This window comes from Melanotaenia boesemani, chromosome 20, assembly GCF_017639745.1.
Source record: "Melanotaenia boesemani isolate fMelBoe1 chromosome 20, fMelBoe1.pri, whole genome shotgun sequence".
Lineage (NCBI taxonomy): Eukaryota > Metazoa > Chordata > Actinopteri > Atheriniformes > Melanotaeniidae > Melanotaenia > Melanotaenia boesemani.
Genome location: NC_055701.1, coordinates 26,593,017 through 26,615,048, shown reverse-complemented (window position 1 = coordinate 26,615,048; position 22,032 = coordinate 26,593,017). Strand labels below are relative to the sequence as shown.

The following is a 22,032-nucleotide window of genomic DNA, read 5'->3' as shown; positions in this document are numbered from 1 at the left end:
AAAGATGACATCCTACTGTACATACGGTGACATAAGGTGTTCATACTGTAAAAACAGTATCTGCTGTAGAATGAGAGTTTAATGTGAATGTTTTATTCATCATGTTGTCTTTTCTACTCACGTTTTGTGTCCAGTTTAAACATGGGCCATCTCTGAGTTTTCTTGGCTTTGCTGTGAGGCGTTGTAGTGAAAGATTTTCTGCATCCACTCAGGTGTAAACACACACAACATAGGTTTGAGTGTCGTGTGACTTTCTGGTTTCACCTGTGAGGTCAGACTGAATCACAGAATCCTGATGGAGGCAGTTTTGTCTGTTGAATTGTTAGGCTGTAAAGCTAAAGTTGAGCAGGTGAGTCCAGCAGATAACTGGCTCCTCCCCCAGTGCAGCTGTGCATTTCCTCCATTTCTTGGCTAAGGCTATTACCACACTACAAAAAGAAGTCATTGTAATGCAAACTTATAATGAAATTGTTTCTGGGAAGGCTTGTTTCACTTCTGAGATTTTACCTCTGGGTTGGAAGAAAAATTACCCTCCTAATGTGAATTTGTCTTTCATATAAATGTTACTCAAAATGCTTCTGAATGCAAATTAAATTTGGGTATTTCCAGCTCTAAAATGGCCCTTTCCTTTCTATCTGTACAGGCTTTGTAGAGTTGAGTCTAGCAGACCAAATCCACTTGCTGAAGTGCTGCTGGCTGGAGATCCTGATGCTCGGCCTCATGTGGAGGTCAGTGGATCATCCGGGTAAACTCATCTTCTCTCCAGACTTCAAACTCAACAGGTGAGAAAGTTTTATAACAGCTGTTGTTGACTGTGCTGCAGTCTGAGGCCACTCTTCTGTTGTGAGCTTGTAGCATCTAAATGACTGCTAACAGGTGTCTTTTGATAACTTAACAAGTGGCTGCAGTGCCAGAGATGCGCCACATTTCTGCAGGAGAGGACTAGAAGTGGTGCAGTTGCTTGTTAACCAACCTACAGTTTCTATATATAACAGGGTAGTTATTTTATTAGAGAGATTAATGCTTCTTCCTTCAGCTCATGTTGTGTGTTGTTGGTTCTGTATCTTCAATCCTGTACAATGTGTGTCTGAGTGAGTCATTTAAGCACAATCCTCAGCTTGATTTCTGCTTTTCTTAAAGCATCTGCTAATAAAAAATTTATCTCAAAGCACAAAATATGTGGGCTGCCTGCCTTGCTGTGAAATAAAAATGTGGCAGTATTATAGCAGAATTAAACTTTAGGTGGATTTTTTCCTCTCTTGTATGAATGGTAAATGGGCTGTACTTATATGGCACTTTTCTTTTTACACTTTTTTACACTACAAGTCCATCCATCCATTTTCTATACCTTCTTATTCCAGTTCAAAGAGGCAGGGTGCACCCTGGACAGCACGGCAGTCTATTGCAGTACACTACAAATTACATTTACCATTATCAGACACAGTCATAAAAACTGAGAACACCTTCTCCGAGTTTAGTTCTAACGCTGGGAAACCTGTTTCAGATGACCTAAGATGTCTGGAGAGTTCATAACTTACCTGAAGATCTGAAATGTTTTAGGCCATTAATCATTTAGGCTTTTTAAAGGAATTCAATGGAGACCTCAGGACTGGGAGGAGATTGTCTACATTTGTGATTTTTTTGACTTGTGATTAAAAACATGTGTTTCACTGTTAATGCTTCATGTTTATTGTGGTAAACCTTAATTTTTTAGTTGACAGCTTAAAGTATGTAGTATGTGTTTTTTTAGACAAACCCAGCAGGTGTAAACTTTGTTTTAAAAGCATTACTTTTGAACACTGTAGGCTCCAGATTTACTAAATGCCCTAAACTGCATCCTTAACAAATCATTAAACCCTGATTTGCAGCCCAATTCTAATCATAGGAAAAGCCTTTTAAAAGCAGTCTCACGTATTTTTGCTCTGTGACAACACAGGTGAACATTTGTCTGTCATCCTTGCTTCAGGACTTGTGGCATCCACCTTAACGCAAACGTTTTCACAAGCTGAAATATTTCTTTTTGGTCAAAATACCACACTGACCCTAAAAATCTTTCATTGCCTGGGTTTTGGGTCCTTCCTTGTCTGCTTCTGATCCTCGCAGGGACACAATCACACTCATCACCAAAAGCAGTTCATTCCTGTTCCATTCATGCTTTGCATGTTTATATAGTTCAGGTGTTGTCCTGCGGGTTTTTTATTTGTCCCCTTATGATGATTGTTTGCTTTGTTTTCTTATAGTGGCTGTAAGATGTTTTCTGTAAAGTTTCCATACAGGTGTAGCAGCTAACTGTCTGGTTTCTCTTTTTTCTGGTTATGCAGTTGTTGCAGTTGCTTCCTACCTGTAGAGTCCTCCTCTTCACCCTCTCATTCACTCTTCTTCTTACATTCCCCTTGCATTGCATTGCAGGGACCTGGAGGCATTAAGGAGCATTTTGCCAAAATGGTTTGAGTCTCTAGGAAACCATGTTCTGAGTGGTCAGGCAAGTTTTCTTCAATGAAAATCTCACTGAATCTCAATTAAAGGCCTAGTTTTCCTCTCTTTAAGCGTAAATGATGCCTCTGCTCTCTGTTGGAGAGAATACGATTAAACTGCTCCTTTCCTGACTCATCTGCCGTACTTTCCCCACATTGCTGCTGGGAGTTTATCTTCCCACCTTTATTACTCCGATCAGTTCACATCAAACAATAAAACAGGGAGTTGACTTTTAAATGTGATATCTGCAACATTTGTTGTAGATTTATCTCTGATTCCTCTGGACTGGTGACTCCTTTTCCTGCCAAAAAAATCTTTTTTATCTCTCGCTGTTCTCTTCCATGCTGACCTTCAACTTTGGCCAGACAACGGCTGTCTCTCTCTCTCTCTCTCTCTCTCTCTCTCTCTCTCTCTCTCTCTCTCTCTCTCTCTCTCTCTCTCTCTCTCGCTGGCTCTGCCATTCACAGAAAACACTGTGATTAGGCCTCCACTTGGATTTCCTAATGAACCGCAGCATATATCCTGAAATCTGCAAGCAGCTTTTAGGGAAATGTTTTGTATAACATTTATTTTTGGGGGGGATGTTGAAGTGCTGTATAAAAACTATAAAGGAGCAAGATTCATTTATTGTTCAGTGTGTGTGGTCGTAAAGTAATGCAATTTGCAAGATGATGACAAAATTAATCTAATTGATTTTAGATGATGAAAATCAAACAACTGTTATTTTCATGCAGTTTTACAGTAATGAAGACAGTTGTCTTTTGGACAAGATTAGCCTAAAACATTGTGACTTGGGCATGTTTTACACATGATGCTTGTTTTCATGTCAATAGAAATGATCAACATCTTTATACAGCCAGATAAAATCCAAAAGGAAGTGGTAATAGCCATTTTGTTCATAATAAAGCATCAAAATTCAGTGGAAAAAAATCCCTTTAAGAGTCATATTCATTTTCCACAGAAGACATGATAAAATACATTTTTTAAAGAAAGTAATGCTGTTGTCATAGTGATGGTGAGGAGGAATGACCCAAATGCAGGCTGATGTGGCAAAATATATTTAATGTAAAGAAGATTCGGTAGCAAAACTCTGAAGCTTGAGTATAAAAAAAAAAAAACTCTGGCGAGACAATCAGCAAATGAGAATGAGGTGTGACGTGGGAGCATTAAAAGTCAACCAGAACAAAGAAGGAACACAAACCAAGACTGAACACAAAAACCTAACAAGAACAAAACCAAATAATATTTATTTGGCAGATTTCAGATTTAGATAAATAAGTGTTTTTAAGTGTTTTATGTGAGTTTTTTTTTACAAGATTGGAGCTGGTAAAGATGTTTCTGTGTTTCCATCCATCTAACTTTTGATGCATTGGAGGTTTTTTTCTGTATTTTGGGTAATTTGTTGCAGTGAAAACACGGATGGTAGTGCAACCTTGTTAAAGGTGGGTTGACTTCAGCATGTGACCTTTCTTTCCCCACTACCACGGAAACTATCACTATAGGCTTAGGTTAGCCTTGATGTGTTTTCATAACACAGCCTTATTTTCTGTATGGACTGGTCTCTGTTGGCCTGTGGCAGCCTTTTCTCCTTGGACGACTCAGGGAAACATCCTGGATACAAATCCACCTATTCTTTCAACCAAAGTCATTTTATAATTCACTCTGTCTAAATCAGCCCATTTTTATCTTTTCATTCTCTAATTTGCATGTTATTACTACTTCCAGGTTACCTGGTTTGAAGTTGTTTCCTGGAAGAATTTCTCACTCTGTAGGTACAAAGTTGAAGAAGACAGCATGACTTTAGTTTATGTTAAGAGCAAGGAAATAAAAAGCAACTAAATAAAACCAAAGAACCATCATTTGGGCTCTACAGGATAGTGTTTGCTAAGCTTTTATCCACCAGGCATCTCTACAAAGTCTATTTGTTTTACTCTTGCCAAACAAAGCTTTGTGCATTTCCTGGTAAAATGGAGCTCATTTTCTGAGTTATTTGAGCACTAGTTCATTTTTCTCCATCCATGTTGAGTCATTGTCCAGTTTTATCATTAAATGACAAAATACCAGCCCTCTGCTGGGTACACAGAGGCCTTTGTATGCGGTATAATTTGGCTAAACTGCACTCATTTTGCAGTTTGTTAGGTGCACGTAACTAAATCTAATGCAGCAGTAAACTCTTTCAGGAAGGCTAGAGTTGAATTTTGGTTCAACTGGATGATTTGCGTTTGCTTTATGTAACATCATTCAGCCAGCCCTCTTTAGTGTTCTCTTCTTTCCTCTTCCTGTCCTTCATCTTGTTTTCCTTATATGACTTTATCATCTCTGTGTCTGCAGGGAGGAAGGACAGTGTGTGGAGGGCATTATGGAGATTTTCGACATGCTGCTGGCTGCCACCTCTCGGTTTCGGGAGCTCAAGCTGCAGAGGGAGGAGTACGTCTGTCTGAAGGCCATGATCCTTCTCAACTCCAGTGAGTTTTGCTGAGGTTGCAGAAAGTGGCAAATGGTGTTTGATCCTGGGCAATCAGTACAGCAGTGTGTGCTTTCTGTCTTACATAACCAAGATAAGTTTGTCCCTCTACTTTGTTGATGTTTACTGAAAATAATCTGGAACTTGGTGGGTCAGTGACTGTTGCCACATATTTAAACCACCACAGAGAAAAAAGAGAACTAAAGCGTCATTATTTAAATTAAAGTTTCTCTCTAATCTTACAGAAAGAAAAGTTTGCCATAACAATCCCCTCTGATAACAACACTCACTGAAATGTCACCAAACATGAATAATTTTTCCATTTTTCGTTTTTCTGTTGTGTTTGTGTTACTTTTAAATACCACATTTGTTGTATTGGCTTTTTTATCCTTAATGACATATTGTCAGACATACTTACATAACAACTGGTGTGTGGCTAATTTGGAACGCCCCAGACATTTGAATTTGTTTATACAGCGGACCAGTCAGTTTTTTAGCACAAAAAAAAATTTGCCTTCCATGAAATAGATTTTTATTTACTCCAGCTGTAATATCAATGTTTGGACTTTTTGGCTTGCAATAGGGGATTGTGTAACACTAACTTCTTAGTTTACCATCAGAACATGTGCCAGTCTGCCCTCTGTTTACATGGCAACAGCAGAGCTAGCTAAGATAGCACTGGTACCAATCTTACTGATGGATTTTTGACACCATAAATGTACAGTTTTTTGCCAACCATTATTCAAAGACTGAAGCTACATTTACTCTTTAAGCTACTAGCTACAGTCCTGGATCTCTGCGAAATGTCACTTTTAGCAAAGAAGAAAAGAAATTACTCATCACAAATTTCATACAAACCGTTACATGCTTCGATGCTAATGGAAAAAGTTAAACATCAGTTTATCACATCACTAAATGCAGTATCAGTTTCTGAAACTGAAACATTAAGAAACCATTAAATCTGCCCCCGTCCTTCTTGATTTGTATTTAACTGAAGTTTTTAAAAAGTCAACTTTGAAGGTCTCCATGCAGATTTTGTGGAAGGAGAGGGCAGAAATGCAGCGCTACAAGTGTTAGCCTAATGGTTGCACACCAGCACATAGTGATATCCTTGTTTTCTTGTGGGGGACACCAACATGACACCAGCCCTACAACGCAACTCAAGTCTTTGGACTCAAGAGGAATTTACAGAACTCACTTGTGCAAGAACACATACCTTTAGATTTAGCAATTGTAGATATAAATATAAAGAACTGTGCCACCCCTCATGTAAAAAAAAAAGAAAAAAAGAAGAGCGTTAGCACAGACGAAACCAGTACATGAGCAAATGGAGTCCTAATTAGATGCTTGAACCACCTCAGCTGATTTATTTTGATGTGGAGGAGCAGAGGCAGCAGAGCTCCACTGTGGAGAAATTTCAGGTGCAGGCTTCACTCTCAGGTCACCTTCACCACAGGTCAGGAAGAAACAAAACATTTTCAAAATAAATTGCATTTTTTTCCCATGTTTGTTCCCCCAAACTGAGCCATTTATTTGTTCATTTATAGCTGTGCTGCATCTGTAAAACACACAAACTTACTTTTAAATTTCATAATGGTATAAATAGTGAATCATTCATAGTTAGTTAAATAAAATACAAAATAATCAAACATTCTTACATCTTTAAGTCTTTTACTGTTCAAGCTAACAATAGATTGTTGTTTAAAACAATAAATATTGCATACATATACCTACAAGCAAGTAAAAAACTAAATAAATAAGAAAATTACCTAACAAGATCCTTTCTGGCTGATTTTTGGTCATGTTTGCATTTTGCCACTGGACTCACCACTAGAGGTAACATGAGTCGATTGTTCAGGTAGTGCAGCTCATCCAGAAAGGCCCATCGATGTGCGCTCTGGCAAGGTTTGCTGTCTCCCAGCACAGCGTCAAGAGCATGGAGGAGATACCAGGAGACGGGCCGGTGTGCATGTTTCTGCTCAAACTGTCATTGTTTTAATAATGAGGCACTGTTTATACAAAACGTGAAATAATTTTTAACCCTTTAAAAAAGACAGGAGCACCAGCAATCCTGATGGCATCATCGGACTGTAAGGTAATCAGTCTTAAAGGGTTATTCGCTTCTAAAAAGTTTTTATAGCAGTAATATAGTCAGGAACACACAAAAAATGTGGAAAAAATCCTAATGAAACAGAGTCTGAAGTCACGCGACTGCCAGTGATGGCGCCTGTCCTCTGCAGACTGAGGTTCCAGTTCCCAAAACAGAATTTTAGGTAAAACTACATAAAAGGTTACTACGGAAAATTCGTTTACATTTTTATGGTACATTTGGCCCTATTTTCATAAACTTATGAATAATTGTTTTATTTACACTAGAGTGTACGAGCCATTTTCATTTTTTTGCAGACCAACTCAGTTTGTTTACATTTGTATTGTAATTGTTCGGGATAATTCATAAAAAGTCTTTAGTTAAGGAAACCTGGACGTCGCATCAGGTCTTTTATTTGATTCAGTTCTCAGTCCTGAAGATGTGTGGGGCAGAATAGCACCTGAGAGGAGGGTGGCTGTCATGCTGGAGCGGCGGGAGTGAAAGGACAGGACAGAGACATAAACACAAAAACACCCCCACCACCACACACACACACACACACACACACACACACACACACCATCCTACAGTGCAGGTTTCATTGAGGTGACCGACCTCTCAACGTGTCCTTACTGAGTTGTTTAGCAAAGTTTCCTCCCTAAGGCACACACTGGATCCTCTGCCAGACTGTGCTTTCTCTGTTGACTCTGCTCCACTGCAGCTGGGCTGAATGCAAAGAAATAAATTGTCCAAGAACTTAAATTGAGTCTAAAAAGTCAAAGAAAAAAGGGGGATTTGTAAGATTTATGAATTTGGAAAGATGGTGGCTTAGCTGTTCAGTCCGTCCTGGAGGTGGGTGGACAGAATGATCTACAAGCTATCCTCTCTACTGTCCTCTAGTGTTTCATCTGGAGTAACCATCACAAAGTCATTAGTTGCGTTTGATGAGCCAGATGGTGGAAAAGAAGAAACCTGGATTTGGTTGCATGCCTTATACGACGCTTTGGCTTTTGTTTTACTCTGTAGCTGCAAGTCAAACACAAGTAGATAAGGAGCCAGGATTTTAGCTTTTAACAGGCTGGCTCAGCTTTTTAATGAATTACTATTTTTATAACAAGTTGGATATACAAACACCTAAACTAGTATTTATTTTACTGATTTTAAAGATCAATGCATCTGTTCATTTAATACTGACATACTGGGCAAGAAAAGGCATTCCATCTTATTCAGATGAATGTTTCTGTGCAGAGTTGAGACACAGTCAGAGATCGAGCTTGATCGATGTGTAATGAGAGTAAGAGATTCCCTTCAGTGTTAATTCTTTGCCTTGTCTCGATTGTACGGTCTATACTTTCAGTTAGGAGATAAAACTGTAGAAATGTTCAACTATATATATATATATATATATATATATATATATATATATACATAATGTCTCTGTTGAAATGTACTGCAGCTGTGTTGTTTGTGGCAGATCTGTGCACGAGCACCCCTCAGACGGATGAGGAGCTGGAGAGCAGGAACAAGCTGTTGCGTCTTCTGGACTCCGTGATCGATGCTCTGTACTGGGCCATCTCCAAACTGGGTCTGTCGACACAGCAGCAGAATCTGCGGCTCTGCCACCTCACCATGCTTCTCTCCCACATCCGTCATGTCAGGTAAAGACACAGATGAGGGGAAACACTAAAACAGCAGCGTAGTCAAGAAAAGTTGATTTAAAAAGCAAACATGCTCATCAGACAACTCTTTTCTGTCTTCTTCATTAGTTCACTCACACAGATTCATTACCCAGTTAATACTCTGGTGCTCAGGAGATCCAGTATGTATGAAGGGACTGGTCAAAAAATATTTTATAAACTTTTTCTTTCAGGAAAGGAATTTAAAGTAATTTATATTATAAATAAAATAAAAGAAAAAATTCAAAGTTAATTTCTAAAAAAAAAAAAAAAGGTATTATTAAATTAAAATTGCATTATAAAATGCAGTGGTGCTTTAAAAAAAAAGTAAATTCTTTGTGAAAATCATCCAGTAAATACATTCTTGCATTCAAAAGATATGAAATGCAAACAAGCAAACATTGCTTTGTGCAAAATTTTATAAAACCAGGCTGCCTTCAGGTATTTCTCTGAGAGTGATAGAAAACAAGTAGAGAATAAATTTAGGAAAATATTCAGTTCTTTCCGTCCCTCGCTCTGCAGAAATGCCTCATAGCAATGTGCGTTTTCACTTATGGCACAAGTTTTCTCGTTCATATCACGTACACGCGCATGGTAAACTCCATTTTCATGCGTGCAGTCAGTTTTCAAGCGCGCCCCTTTTGGAAATGCTGTCTTGGAATGTCTATTCAACTAGTAAAACCTAAAGCAACTTATCTGCAGCCACCTTCCTCACAACGGACTCTGCGTTCAGGTCCAGAGCAGATGTCTGGCAGCAGAGTAGCTGCCGCTGCTGCGTTCTGGAGGTGGCAATGCTAGTTCAGTGAAGTTTCATTATAGGCACTTTGAAGGCGTGGCACTAACAATATAGCCGCGGCAGGAAGACACGGCTGAGTCAATGTAGGGCTTGTATGCACAGCTTGGGCTCTGGAACCAAACTGCTGGAGGATGGCTGGACTCTGTCATAAGCCAAGGGGACTCGGACAGGTATTGGGATACTCACAAGCCCCTGGTTAAAAAAATAAAAAATAAATAAATAAAGATTAAAAGAAATGCAATTAATGAAATAAAAACAGAAAGAATATGCTACAATAAAATGGATAAAATGCAAGAAATAAAGTTAAAGACAATATTAAAACATGATTCCAGCTTAAAAGAACCAGATGTAGATTTTGACTTCTAGATAAAAACTATTGAAATGCAGCAGAGAACAGGTGGGTCTTCAAGCTTGATTTAAATAAACTGAGTGTTTCAGCTGATCTGAGGCTTTCTGGGAGTTTGTTCCAGACATGTGGAGCATAGAAGCTGAATGCAGCTTCTCCATGTCTGGTTCTGACTCTGGGAACTGATAAGAAACTGGATCCAGATGACCTGATGGTTCTTGCTGGTTCATACTGGGTCAAGAGGTCACTGATGTATTTTGGTCTTAAACCATTCAGAGCTTTCTAGACCAGCAGCAGAACTTTAAAGTCTATTCTCTGACGAACAGGCAGCCAGTGTAAAGACCTCAGAGCTGGACTGATGTGGTCCACTTTCTTGGTCTTAGTGAGGACTCGAACAGCAGAGTTCTGAATAAGCTGCAGGTGTCTAATTGATTTTTTAGGTAGAACCTGTAAAAACACTGTTACAATAATTAAGCCGACTAAAGATGAATGCATGGACTAGTTTTTCCAGGTCCTACTGAGACATCAGATCTTTTACCCTTGATATGTTTTTAAGGTGATTAGTAGGCTGATTTTGTAATTCCCTTAATGTGTTTAGGAGTTAAGGTCTGAGTCCATCAATACACCCAGATTTCTGGCCTGGTTGGTGGTTTTTAGGTGTATAGACTGAAGCTCTGTGGTGACATTTAATCGTTTCCCTTTTGCGCCAAAGACCATCACCTCAGTTTTGTTTTTCTTCAACTGAAGAAAGTTCAGACACATCCAGTCATTAATCTCCTCAATGCATTTACCAAGAGCCTGTACGGGGCCTCGGTCTCCTGGTGACATTGTAATATATATATTAGAGGAGTCCTGGAGAAGTTGGCACCTGGGGATTTTTTATTTACTACTGGGCACCTCAATTCTCGTCTCGGCAACGATGGCGTAACCTAGATGATGTTTTAGGCTTGGACATCTGTACTAGTCACAGCTTGTCCATAACAAACACAATGTTCAAGTAGAAGGTGGTACAAAAATGCACTTTGGTACCAGACCACTTAAGGCAAAGGTTGATAATTGATTTTGTAATTGTATCATTACGCTTTCAGCAGCATGAGACATTTCAGACTTGGTCATCTCAGGGGTATTTGTCAGGTATAAAATGGCCAAATAGGCTGCAGGAGCTGAAACTTGGCGTGGCAGAAATATGGTGGGACCATGGGGAAGGACTTTTGGATGGCCTCAGAGAAGTTTTGTAAAAACCATTCAAAGGCTCAGGAAGGCTTGGTGGAAAACTGCCAACCCCAAATGGAGATATAGTCAAGTGACACTTTGAACATATTCTTAATCCAGCTACTATATCCCCCGCTGAGGAGGCAGAGTCTGAAGACTTGGAGTTCCATTCCCCTTGGCAGAGATAATTAAAGCTCCCAGGTTCCATCTAGAAAGATGCTGAAGACTCTGGATTTTGCAGGATTGTTTTGGATGACACTCTGCTTCAATGTTGCCTGGATGTCCAAAACAACATCTATGAAGTGGCATCTATGGTGGTCCCCATTTTCAAAAAGGGGAATGGGAAGGTGTGCTCCAACTATTAAGGAAGGTTTTACTTCAGGGTGTTGGAAAGAAGGCTCCAGCCAAATATCAACCCTCAGATTCAGGAGGACCAGTGTGAGTTTCGGCAGGGTCATGGAACAGTGGAGCAGATCTATACCGTGCAGAGTTGAGGGTCATGGGAATTTGACCATGCAGTCTACATGTATTTTGTGGAAGCTTACAAGTGTGTCCCTCAGGATTCTGTGGGGACTAATGCAGTAGTATGGGCGTCTGGAGCTGCTCTTCAAGACTGTCCCTTGTCAGCAGCCTTGTTTGTGGTTTTCTTCATCAGGATCTCAAGGTGCAGTCAGGAAGAGGAAGGTGTCTGGTTTGGAAACCTCAGGGTTGCATCCCTGACTCTGCAGATGTTCTTTTAGCTTCCACAGATTAAGATCTTCATCATGCATTGGTGAGTGTGATGTGGTCAGTATGAAAGTCAGCTCCATTGTTAATTGGATAGCATGGAATCACTGCTCCTCTGTGTCAAACGGGGTCAGCTGAGGTGGTCAGCATCTGGTTAGGATGCCTAATCTGGTTGCTTCCCATTGGAGTTTTACCAAACTGTTCCTTTCTGGCCTTGGAACACCTTAGAATTCTCCAGGAGGATTGTTGTTGAGGAGATGGTTTCTGGGTCTCCATCATGAACCTGTTGCTGTTGCAAACTGACCTCAAATAAGTGTGAACGGATGAATGCGTGGATGAAGATAGGCTTTAGTTGAGAATAAATTTAAATATTTGTGGCTGGTAAACTTTAATGAAGACTACATTTTATATAAAAATCAAAGAACTCTGTTCAGAGCTTATTCTTAAAAAAAACCTCAAAACATACAAGCTCTAAACATCTTTTATCTGTTATATTATTATTGATTGTTTGTGTTGTCAGACTCACTGTCAACCTTCCTCTCTCCACAGTAACAAAGGCATGGACCATCTGTCCAGCATGAAGAGGAAGAACGTGGTGTTGGTGTACGATCTCCTCCTGGAGATGCTTGATGCCAACACATCCAGCAGCACCAGTCAAACGGGCTCATCCTCGCCAAACTCTGACATCTTCTCAGACCAGCAACAATACCCCCCACCTCCGTCTCACCTGCAGCCTGGTTCAGACCACACCATGAACACCAGCCCCACCGTGCTTCTACAGGGACCAGCTGATGTTCAGATCCTGGATAGGCACCTGCAGGCTCAGCCGCTCCAGCCCACATCTCCATCACAGAATTTAGTAGGATCTCAACTCAACAGTGATGAGTAAGTTTCCGTGTTCATTTATTAAAAATGTATATTTATATTTTACTTTGGTATGAGCTAAAAACATCATAATAAGCATTTTAGAGATTTTCCTGATTTTAGATCACTTTTAGATCAGATGAGGAAAAACGAGTGGAGAATGCAGTCTATAGACAGCTGATGTTTTCATGTTCAAAGTACTTAAAGACTTCTCTTGAGCAAATGTATTTGTATCAGATCTGTTGAATACTTGCCTTTACGTCCCCCACAGTTTCATCCCACCGGAGCAGTGGTCGCTGGATACAGGAGATGGGATTTTGTCAGCCGAGCCAGTAGGCTATATTATTCCTGACCGAGTTGTCATGGCAACCACATTAGAGGGGTAACAGGACAAAAAGACTGACCCTAAAAGGGTTTAAAATACCCCTACCTCCCCCCAAAACAAGGGAGAGAGAAAAAACCTTACACACAATGCATTGTTAGGTAAAGTTCTTTCTTTTTTAGATGTTTTTAGTCTTTTTGGAAGAAAGGAAAAAAATAAACTTTTTTGACCGACTGTATATTTTGTGATCGTAAATATTTTTGGTGAAAGTGCACTACAGTAGATGTTCAATAAGAGCATTGCTGAACCTCTGCCAGGCAGTTTTGGCTCATTTTTTAAAATATACATTATTGGTATTTCCTTTTTCATGTTGATGTAATAATCAGAGCATGACATCTACTCATCTCTTCTGCCTTATATGTGTGCATGTAGTCCACACAGTCAGGACCTACTGTAAGGATTGTTACACCTACAAAAAGGGCACTGTTCTCTGTCACGCTGCGCTGTAATTTCCTCTTTTACTACTATTGTGTACTTTAGTGTTTTTAATCTGTGCCTGTTCATGCAGTATTTTTCTACCTTTGTGCAAACTGTTAGTGGAGCTGAGCGGCAGCAGTATGTGGCCTTTTACTAAAGTGACTGTTAAGATTTTCTCTATCTGGTAAAACTAAGGCTGAATTTACACCACTGGATGTAGAAAGTGTTCATTTTACTCAAGCAAAACCAAACTCCCAATATCACGCTAGTTCTTAAATCCACCTGATAATCTACGAAAAGGCTTTGATTTATTCACAGGTCTCATATGCTAAACATTACATACAAGTGCATTTGGTTAGCATATCATATCTTTACATACAGTATAGCAGGCAAAAAAGTAGTTTAACAACAATCATCATACATTGGCTTTTCTAAACATATGCTAATGTGCTAACTGTATACATGTTTACATACAGATATTTGTAAATTATCAAGCAAAAGGGAAGCTATTGAGTCATTTTTTTTAGCCTTTTAATTATCTTTTTTAAAACTTGTTGAAGATGCAGATTGATTCAAATTTGAGTTTAATATTATGAATAGCAACATGCTAATTGGCCTTCTATCATATTAGCTATGCAACAATGGATAAACTAAATTCAAACCTGCAATTAAAATTAAAGTAAAAAAGAAACTTTCTTTCTTGCATGATTGGTCTTAAAATAAGTGGTTTTTACACAAGTAAAACTAGTGTAAATTATTTGGTTTGGTGTATGTCAATTATTCACTTCAACTCCAACTTCAAATGCTTTTCTTTTCATTTTACTAAACAAAATGAAGAGAACAGTTTTGGATAAAACTGCTTAAAATGTACCGAGTTTTCTTTTTGGACGTCCTTTCCCGAAATGTTACCCTCAGGTGTAAATCCAGCCCTAGCGTCAGATTATCTCACCACTGGTAATGTGCTTACTATCATTTCTTTGGCTTGTACATGCATGAAAACACACACAACCAAATCTGATGCTGAAAATGTTCTTGTTGGTGGCTTTGTGAACAACACACATTCATATTGCAGTTGTTGCTGAAGTTTTTGCCTGTCTGTCCTGTCGGCTCTCGGACAGGGTCTTTGTAAAACCCAGTGATACAGTAAACATACAACAGCAAATCAACACGGTTTATTATCAGTCAAAATGATAATCTTTACATCCCATAAATAAAGATCACAAAATACAGCAAACTTTACACATTTTTTTCTTGTTTCTCTTCCGCTGGCCTTCTGAGTGTGAAGCTGAGATTATTTACAGCATCATAAATTACTCAGAATCTCCTCTAACATTTAGGGCCTATATTAACAGTAAATTTAGCACATTTAATTATTGTTGATTGTGCAGGAACATAGCTACATTCAGCACCCAGAGGGTTTCTTACATTCAAGTCTGACATGTTTTACCGTGCTGCATCAGTGTTTTAAAGCAAGTAAATGTTTGCCTGCTCTGATTAAGTCATATATTGTTGGGTGGGTTACACAGCTTCATAAAAAAAAGTATTTAAATTGTATAGTCAGAATTTCTCTACACAAAAGACAGAACCACATGTTTTTTGTGGGTATCTTGAAACGACTGTCAGTGCTGCTTATCCAACTTTAATCACCTGAACTGTTTGATTATTTCTCGCAGTTAATTAGGCCAGTTGGTGTTGTATAATTCACCGATGGAAAGTCTGATTACTCACCTTTACAACACAATGTAATTTGTACGGATGGTGCATCTGTGAAATGAGCAACACAGCTAAACATGTGAGTAGTGTTAAAAAAATCCCCTGCAATTTTCTCCTGTTTGTATTCACTGATTCCAAGTGGGCTATTCATCAAACTACTTATTTACCTTGACAAGTAAGGTGCGGCGCATGGCTACCCACTGCTCCCAGTGACTGTAACTAGAGGACTGATTTTGGCATGAATTTCTTCTTCTAAATGTAGAACAGGAGAATATTGCAGGGGATTTGGGCACATTTTTGGGGCATTACCTGCATGTTCAGCTGTTCATGATCCACCATGATGCATGATCCTTACACGCTGTAAAAATCAGGCTTTCCAACTATGTATAGTACAACAACAATTGTTATTATTAAAGGAGAGAAATAATGGACAAAACAGATTTCCTTCTCATGCAGCTTTAGATCTGGTTGACAGAGGCTAAATAACATCATGCAGATATTATAGGGTCAAATTTTATTTGCTGGAGGAGAATTAAAAGATGGGTAAAGGATGATACACAACACCTGGTGTGGGTTTGAATATAATTATAACATAACCGCTTAATGCAGCTTAAACTGAGTATTTGTGCATTTTGCAAAACTCATATTTAGTGATTTACTAACATATTGAAACATTCTAAACATGTTTTAAATAAATATTGGAAAATAATTTATTATACTGGCTCTGAGATAAATGCAGTGCCAAAATTTAAAATAACAAGCCAGTATGAATTATTTAACCTCAAATTACTTCAGCATCACTCAAACAATTTCTTACCCATCGCTTCCTCAGTAGTTTTCCACCATATAAAGATTAAACAGGGTCATTTCATATTGTGGCTCATTTAACTACAGAAAGGCAAGTCTGCAGATGAGTTGCTGCCATCATTTTCAAAACCTTAAATACCTTTAAAATCTAACAAAAAAAAGAAACATTTGCGTAAGAAATGTGTCATCAACAAGTCTCTGGCTTCTATGAAAAACTGTAGAAATAGTGGCAGTGGTAGAAACGGCTGCTGTTCTTCATGTCTTACGTTTTGTTTTTTTTTATTTATTTTTGTGTGTTAACACTCGTTTATCCTTCATTCCACGTACTAGTTTGTAGAAAATAGAGGTATTAAAATAAATCTTGATCATTTTGTTTGCCTTTACACTGTTTATGGAGGTTGTTCGGCAGGATGTCAACTGGCAAATGTACATTATTTTAAAAATGAAGTCACGAACTTGAAAACAAACCGATGATATGGCTTCTTATTTAAAACAATAAATAAATAAATAAATACATTTTAAAATACAGCAATAAAATTTCAAGCCACACATGAATCCCTCACACATGTAGGGCACTGCTTTTCGTTTGTGGACGCCTGTGAACTTCTGCTTAACGCTGTCATTTGGATTTCAACCTCTGAACGTTCATGTGGGCGGAGGGCCGTTGGTGTAGCGCAGCATAGGGTAGAAGGATCGGGCAAAATTGTTGGACAGTGTACAGCTGTAGTCCTCGTCAGACAGAGGCACCAAGCAGACCAGAATCAGCAGCACAAAGAAGAGCAGGTGGAGAGGGAAGGCAGCTCGTAGGATCCGATAGAGGAAGGGTCGGTGGGGGGAGGAATCCCTCTTCTCCTCCCTGCATGAGGACAGATGTCAGAGGTGTTAACCTCGTTAGCTATTACTTATTATAAAATAAATTATAAAATATTACTGACCAGCTTTATGTTTATAAATAAATGTAAAATTTGAAAAAAAAAATATAAAAAAACACATCTGAAAGATTCTACTAATGGATTATTGGTGCCAGGTGAGGGTGACAGAATTGGGTATAAAAGGAGCAGCCACCAAAACCTTTTTCTTTGTCCTCAGTGATGGGTTTTGGCTCACATCTTTGTCTCAAACTCAGCTCAAAAAATTATTTTCAAATAGGAAATTGCAAATCATTCACTTCATTGATGTTTATGACATAGTAAAAAGTTTCAGGGATCTTGGAAAATTTCAGTGTATAAAATTCAGTGATAGAAACTGTTGTTGTATGTGGGTGACATCCAAGTCCCCAGACTGCGTTGCATGAGGAAATGTCATGCCAGCAAGATAATAAAGAGAAATACACCTCAGTACAGCACCTTGAAAAACCATTTTCACTCAGCACAGTATGTGGCAGCATCCAGAAATGTAACCTCAAAACAAGGAAGCCAAATATCTAACAAACTCTCGTGTTCTGTGGTCACCGAAGTCAGTTTTTCACTTTTTTAAAACATGGATGCCATGTTAAAGGTGCAAAAGATGAAAATGAGCATTCAGAGCAGAATTAGAGCTGAGACTGATGAGAGATGGAAATCTTGTATTTAGTGAGAATTGACTGAGAGTCCTCTTGAAAAACAGCCTCAGTTCCCGAGCAATAAAAGTGTGATAAAAAAAAAAAAGGTTGATGTAACACAGTGGTGAAAGTACTTCTCTCAAACTTTTGAGCTTGCTGAATCAGATTTCCCTGACGTTGGTCAGCATAAAAGCATTCTTTATTAATAAAATTTGATTAGATTTTGTTTGAATTTAAACCAAATAAAAGTTCAAATAATTTTACAAATTTTAGATTTGAGATTTTGATGGATTTTAGAATTTTTTTGTAAAAAAATTCTCATTTTTTTATAAACTACTTTACCTTCTGATGGCTGGTTGTCCGCCAGTAGCTGCCTGTAAACCGGACTCCTCCTGAAGCACAGACCAGGTCAGAGTTAATGAGAACATAACCAGATGAAAATAATGACATAATGGTATCGATGTTAATACATTATATTTAGTAAAATGTTTATGTTTATTTCCTTTTTACTAACAACATCAGCTATATTGTAATCTTAAGGCTGACATCAATATAGTAGTGCACATGTATTAAACACCTTTATGAGCTGAAGGTACTTTCACATTTCACCCTCGCCACTTTATCAAGTCAATTTGTTTTATACTTCGTTAACTTAAATATTTAATCAGACAATCACACGGCTGCAACTCGACACATCTAGTCATGTAGACGTGGTGGAGACGACTTGCTGAAGTTCACACTGAGCATCAGACTGAGGACGAAAGGGGATTTAAGTGAGTTTGAACGTGGCATGGTTGTTGGTCTGAGTTTTACTGGGATTTTCACACACAACCATCTCCAGGGTTTACAGAGAATGGGATTAGGGTTTTTCTTGTGACTGTTTTTCATATCACCACGCAAAACAAAACAAACAAAAAAAAAACAGGTCCTGTAAAAACATGGGTGTACCTGATGCAGCAGCAGAGGTGAACTGAGGGCTCCCAGGCCGATGTGGTCCATTTCAGAGCTGGACGAGCTGGACGAGCAGGTCCCCTGCGACACAGACAGTAAACAAACACAGTCTGTCTGATAAGACTAACCAAACCAGTTTAAAGTCATCAGTCTCAGAGCAATAGCCTTCAGTAACCTTTTGTTTTGGTATGCTGAAAGCAAGGCTTGTGTATGATTTACACTTCCCCAGATAAAGACAGATATTTGACAAGAGAGTGCAAATAACTGTCAATGGTCAGAGATGACGAAATACCGTCTCTGTGGACAGCTGTTAGTTTACATTGGTCCTTAACTTGGTGTTCATTTAATGTTTGATGCTAAACAGAACTAAACAACACATATTCATCATAAGTACAGTAGAACAAAATTATAGTTCACTCCAAGACGCTTAGTAAAAATGGCAAGGAAGCAGGAACAGACATCTCCCTCCAAACTTGTCTTTACCCCCTTAACACCTGAATTTATTTACAATTATATAAAAGCAACATAAATACTGCAAAAAATTGACAAAAACGACAGTAATATAAAAAGTACAATTAAATATCCATCCATCCATTGTCTACATCGCTTATTCCAATTCAGGGTCATGGGGGGCTGGAGCCCATCCCAGCAATTATCAGGCGCGAGGCAGGTACCCCTGGACAGGTCGCCAGTCCATCACAGGACCAACATAGAGAGACAAACAACCGCTCACATCCAGAGAACCCGGAGAGAACCCACACATACACGGGGAGAACATGCAAACTCCACACAGAAAGGCCACTGTTCAACCCCCCAGCCAAGGCTCGAACCAGCAACCTTCTTGCTGTGAAACTATAGTATAATATAATATGCATGGAAAATAATATAATATAATATAATATAATATAATATAATATAATATAATATCAAAAAAATAAATGAAAGTAAATAAATAAAAATAAATCAATAAAGTATAAATACAATATAAGAGGACCAGAAGTAGTTTGTTGCAAATTAAAGCTTCTGTTTAGAGTGAAAAACATGGCGATATCACAGAATGTGGCTTCATATTATCACACGTCAACAGTTAACCGCTGCATGAAAAGAGATCAAATGGTGTCTGTGGTGGACGTACCAGTCTTCCATGCAGCGACTGCAGGGCTACAGCCACCTGTCGCAGCAGCAGATGCAGTTTGTTGCCGATGACGTGGACCTTCTCTTTGGCCTCCACGCTGACGTCCTCGCTGGGCTCCAGCAGGAGCTGGGAGGAGATCTCCTGCAGCACAGAAACCTGCCGATGTCTGCTGCGCAGCTTGTCCTGCAAAACCTGCAGCAGGCACGACAGAATTCAGGCTCATGTTCAGACTTTAAGATCAGCTTGTTCATAACAACGTTTTCTTTGTGATCAAGAAAAGAAAAAATCATTCTGACAGTTTAGTATAACCCCATGACAATCCTCACATAATTGCCCTCAGTTACTGAAACAAAAAGTGCTGGAGTGATAACCTGTCTCCTCACCATCAGAGCCCCTCGTTGCTCCAGCAGTGAAGAGTGTGAAGCCGACGGGTTGTTCGCAGTTAGAGCACTCAGTTTGTTCTCAGCCTGAGAAAGCCACATGAGCAGAGCGTGCAGCGTTTCATGGAACTCCTAAACAACAGGTCAACACACATTCTGTGAGCCACGACTGGGAAATGAAATAAAAATAAATTCTTGTGAAACAAACAGAATAGTTGAGGAGGCATCTCTGTGACCAACCTGGCACTGCAAGAGGGTGGAGTGCAGCCTCCTCTCGCATCTCTCCAGACCGCTGCAGGCCTGCGTCCAGCTGTGATTGGCTGAGCTCAGCGCGTCCTGCAGCTCCCGCAGCTCGATGCTGTCACCGTGCAGGAAGTGACGACTGCTCAGGTTGACAGAGATCATCAAGCACTTGTAGCTGTTGAAGGTTTTCTGCATCTCCTTCACAGATTAGAGGGAAAATATTTGGTTAAAAGGTTTGTAGTTCAGCTGTGTTTCAGCCAGGCAGTTTTCTAAGAGCCCTGTCAGGATTGATACCTTAAGTTTCTTGACGTTGACCTCGATGTCTTGGATGCTGGTGGATGGTGCGATGCGCTGAAGCCTCTCCAGCTCTGGCAGCATCCTGCCCAGCCAGGAAGTGACATCACAGAGGTCAGAGTTGAGTTTCTGCCACTGCTTCAGGTCCTGCTTGATGTCAGATTCTTTGGTGAACTTTTGTGCTTGTAGCAGCTCCCAGCGCTCGATCACACCTGGAGTAACAAGCGTCAGAGGTGAGGAACATTTCTGTGAATCAGATCATTTTGATGCCTATTCAGGGATGGGAATGTGTCTGATTCACATTTCTTTTTCACAGCTTATAAAAAAAAAAAAACTCTTTGCTTTATAAGCAAGTGGAAACCCAGTTAGCCTGTTTTCTCCCACTGTTAGCATGTTAGCATGTTAGCATACCTGTACTGTTCTGCTTGTTGGCTGTGCTGCTGGTCAGACCTGCATCTTCTAGCTCCTCCTCATCGTTTAGGATCAGTTTCACTCTTTTCACGCTGTTGATGCTGCTGCTGCACTCTGACATCAACTTAGCCTGAACAGGCAACACACACAGTTAACATGACGCTATTTGAGGTTTGGTATTTGGGATCAAATGGAGTAAAAGTTAGTCTTACGTAGCCCTGCTGGTGGTAAGGATTGCCAGCGGTGTGCGTTGGAGATGAGCTCAGGCCTCGGATGATTTCACGGGGAACCCGTTTCCTCTCTGGGGAGCCAGGCTGATGCCAGCTGGGCGGATCTGTCACTGACTTTACTGCAAACAAAGAAAACAACAGTAAAAATAAATCAAATACATTCTCCGTAACTATTTAAAATGAATATATTTGCTAAAATAAAAGTAACAATAAAATTATTTAAAACAAGAATAAATGTACAAATATAAAAAAAATATTCAAATAAAAGTAAAAGAAATCAGGATAAAAATTAAAACATAGAGTAAAATTAAATTAATTTAGAATTTTTGAGATGAAAATAACTCGAGAGAGAAAACAAACAAAAAAAAAAACTCTTTAATCTCTTCCAAAAGTACATTTGGCACATGCAGAAAATGATCTCTGAATGAAATGCAAGAACAATATCAGCAAACCACAAATTAAAGGGATGCATGAAATGCTGTGCAGGTATGACAGAAGTTTCAGAAACTTCAAAGCCAGCAAATGGAAAATGTTTTATTTATCCCAGAGGGAAATTGTAATGAAAAAAAAAAAGCCAAATGTGTCACTCCAGTTACAAATGAGAAAGATGAGACAGATGACTGAATCATATGAAGATGGCGTTGGCTGGCAGTGCCAGGAGGAAGGATGTTTGATTTGAGTGATGCAGACTCATGCAGGAGGCTGGGAGCCTACCCGAGGCTGCTTTTACTGCCCTGAAAGTCGCTTTAACAAACGAGTCTGAACTCTCTGTCACGCTCACATCTGGAAGAAAGAGTGGGCGTTAACTGCGTGGGACAACTGTCTCCTGGTGTTTGGATGAAGCTCGGCAAAACGGAATTTCTGAATAGATCAGAAATTTG

At 39.3% G+C, this 22,032-nt stretch overlaps 2 protein-coding genes across 6 annotated transcripts in view; one reads left to right on the top strand and one right to left on the bottom strand.

The window, feature by feature from the left end:
* LOC121631164 (estrogen receptor beta-like) overlaps positions 1 to 14,684 on the top strand; it is a 50,192-nt gene extending 35,508 nt beyond the window's left edge. For all 5 annotated transcript variants that reach the window (XM_041971869.1, XM_041971866.1, XM_041971868.1 and 2 more), the window contains 5 exons: positions 644 to 782; positions 4,807 to 4,940; positions 8,503 to 8,686; positions 12,334 to 12,669; positions 12,920 to 14,684. In XM_041971869.1, the coding sequence (XP_041827803.1) occupies positions 644 to 782; positions 4,807 to 4,940; positions 8,503 to 8,686; positions 12,334 to 12,669; positions 12,920 to 13,034 (908 nt within the window). In that variant the 3' untranslated portion in view covers positions 13,035 to 14,684. The remainder of the gene's footprint in view (positions 1 to 643; positions 783 to 4,806; positions 4,941 to 8,502; positions 8,687 to 12,333; positions 12,670 to 12,919) is intronic.
* The window catches only part of syne2b (spectrin repeat containing, nuclear envelope 2b), a 154,724-nt gene continuing 147,296 nt past the window's right edge, over positions 14,605 to 22,032 (bottom strand). The window contains exons 116-125 of the mRNA XM_041971377.1: positions 21,838 to 21,934; positions 21,134 to 21,245; positions 20,910 to 21,051; positions 20,511 to 20,722; positions 20,214 to 20,414; positions 19,977 to 20,105; positions 19,594 to 19,785; positions 18,456 to 18,539; positions 17,850 to 17,899; positions 14,605 to 16,823 (exon numbers count right to left, since the gene is read on the bottom strand). Of these exons, the coding sequence (XP_041827311.1) occupies positions 16,613 to 16,823; positions 17,850 to 17,899; positions 18,456 to 18,539; positions 19,594 to 19,785; positions 19,977 to 20,105; positions 20,214 to 20,414; positions 20,511 to 20,722; positions 20,910 to 21,051; positions 21,134 to 21,245; positions 21,838 to 21,934 (1,430 nt within the window). The 3' untranslated portion in view covers positions 14,605 to 16,612. The remainder of the gene's footprint in view (positions 16,824 to 17,849; positions 17,900 to 18,455; positions 18,540 to 19,593; positions 19,786 to 19,976; positions 20,106 to 20,213; positions 20,415 to 20,510; positions 20,723 to 20,909; positions 21,052 to 21,133; positions 21,246 to 21,837; positions 21,935 to 22,032) is intronic.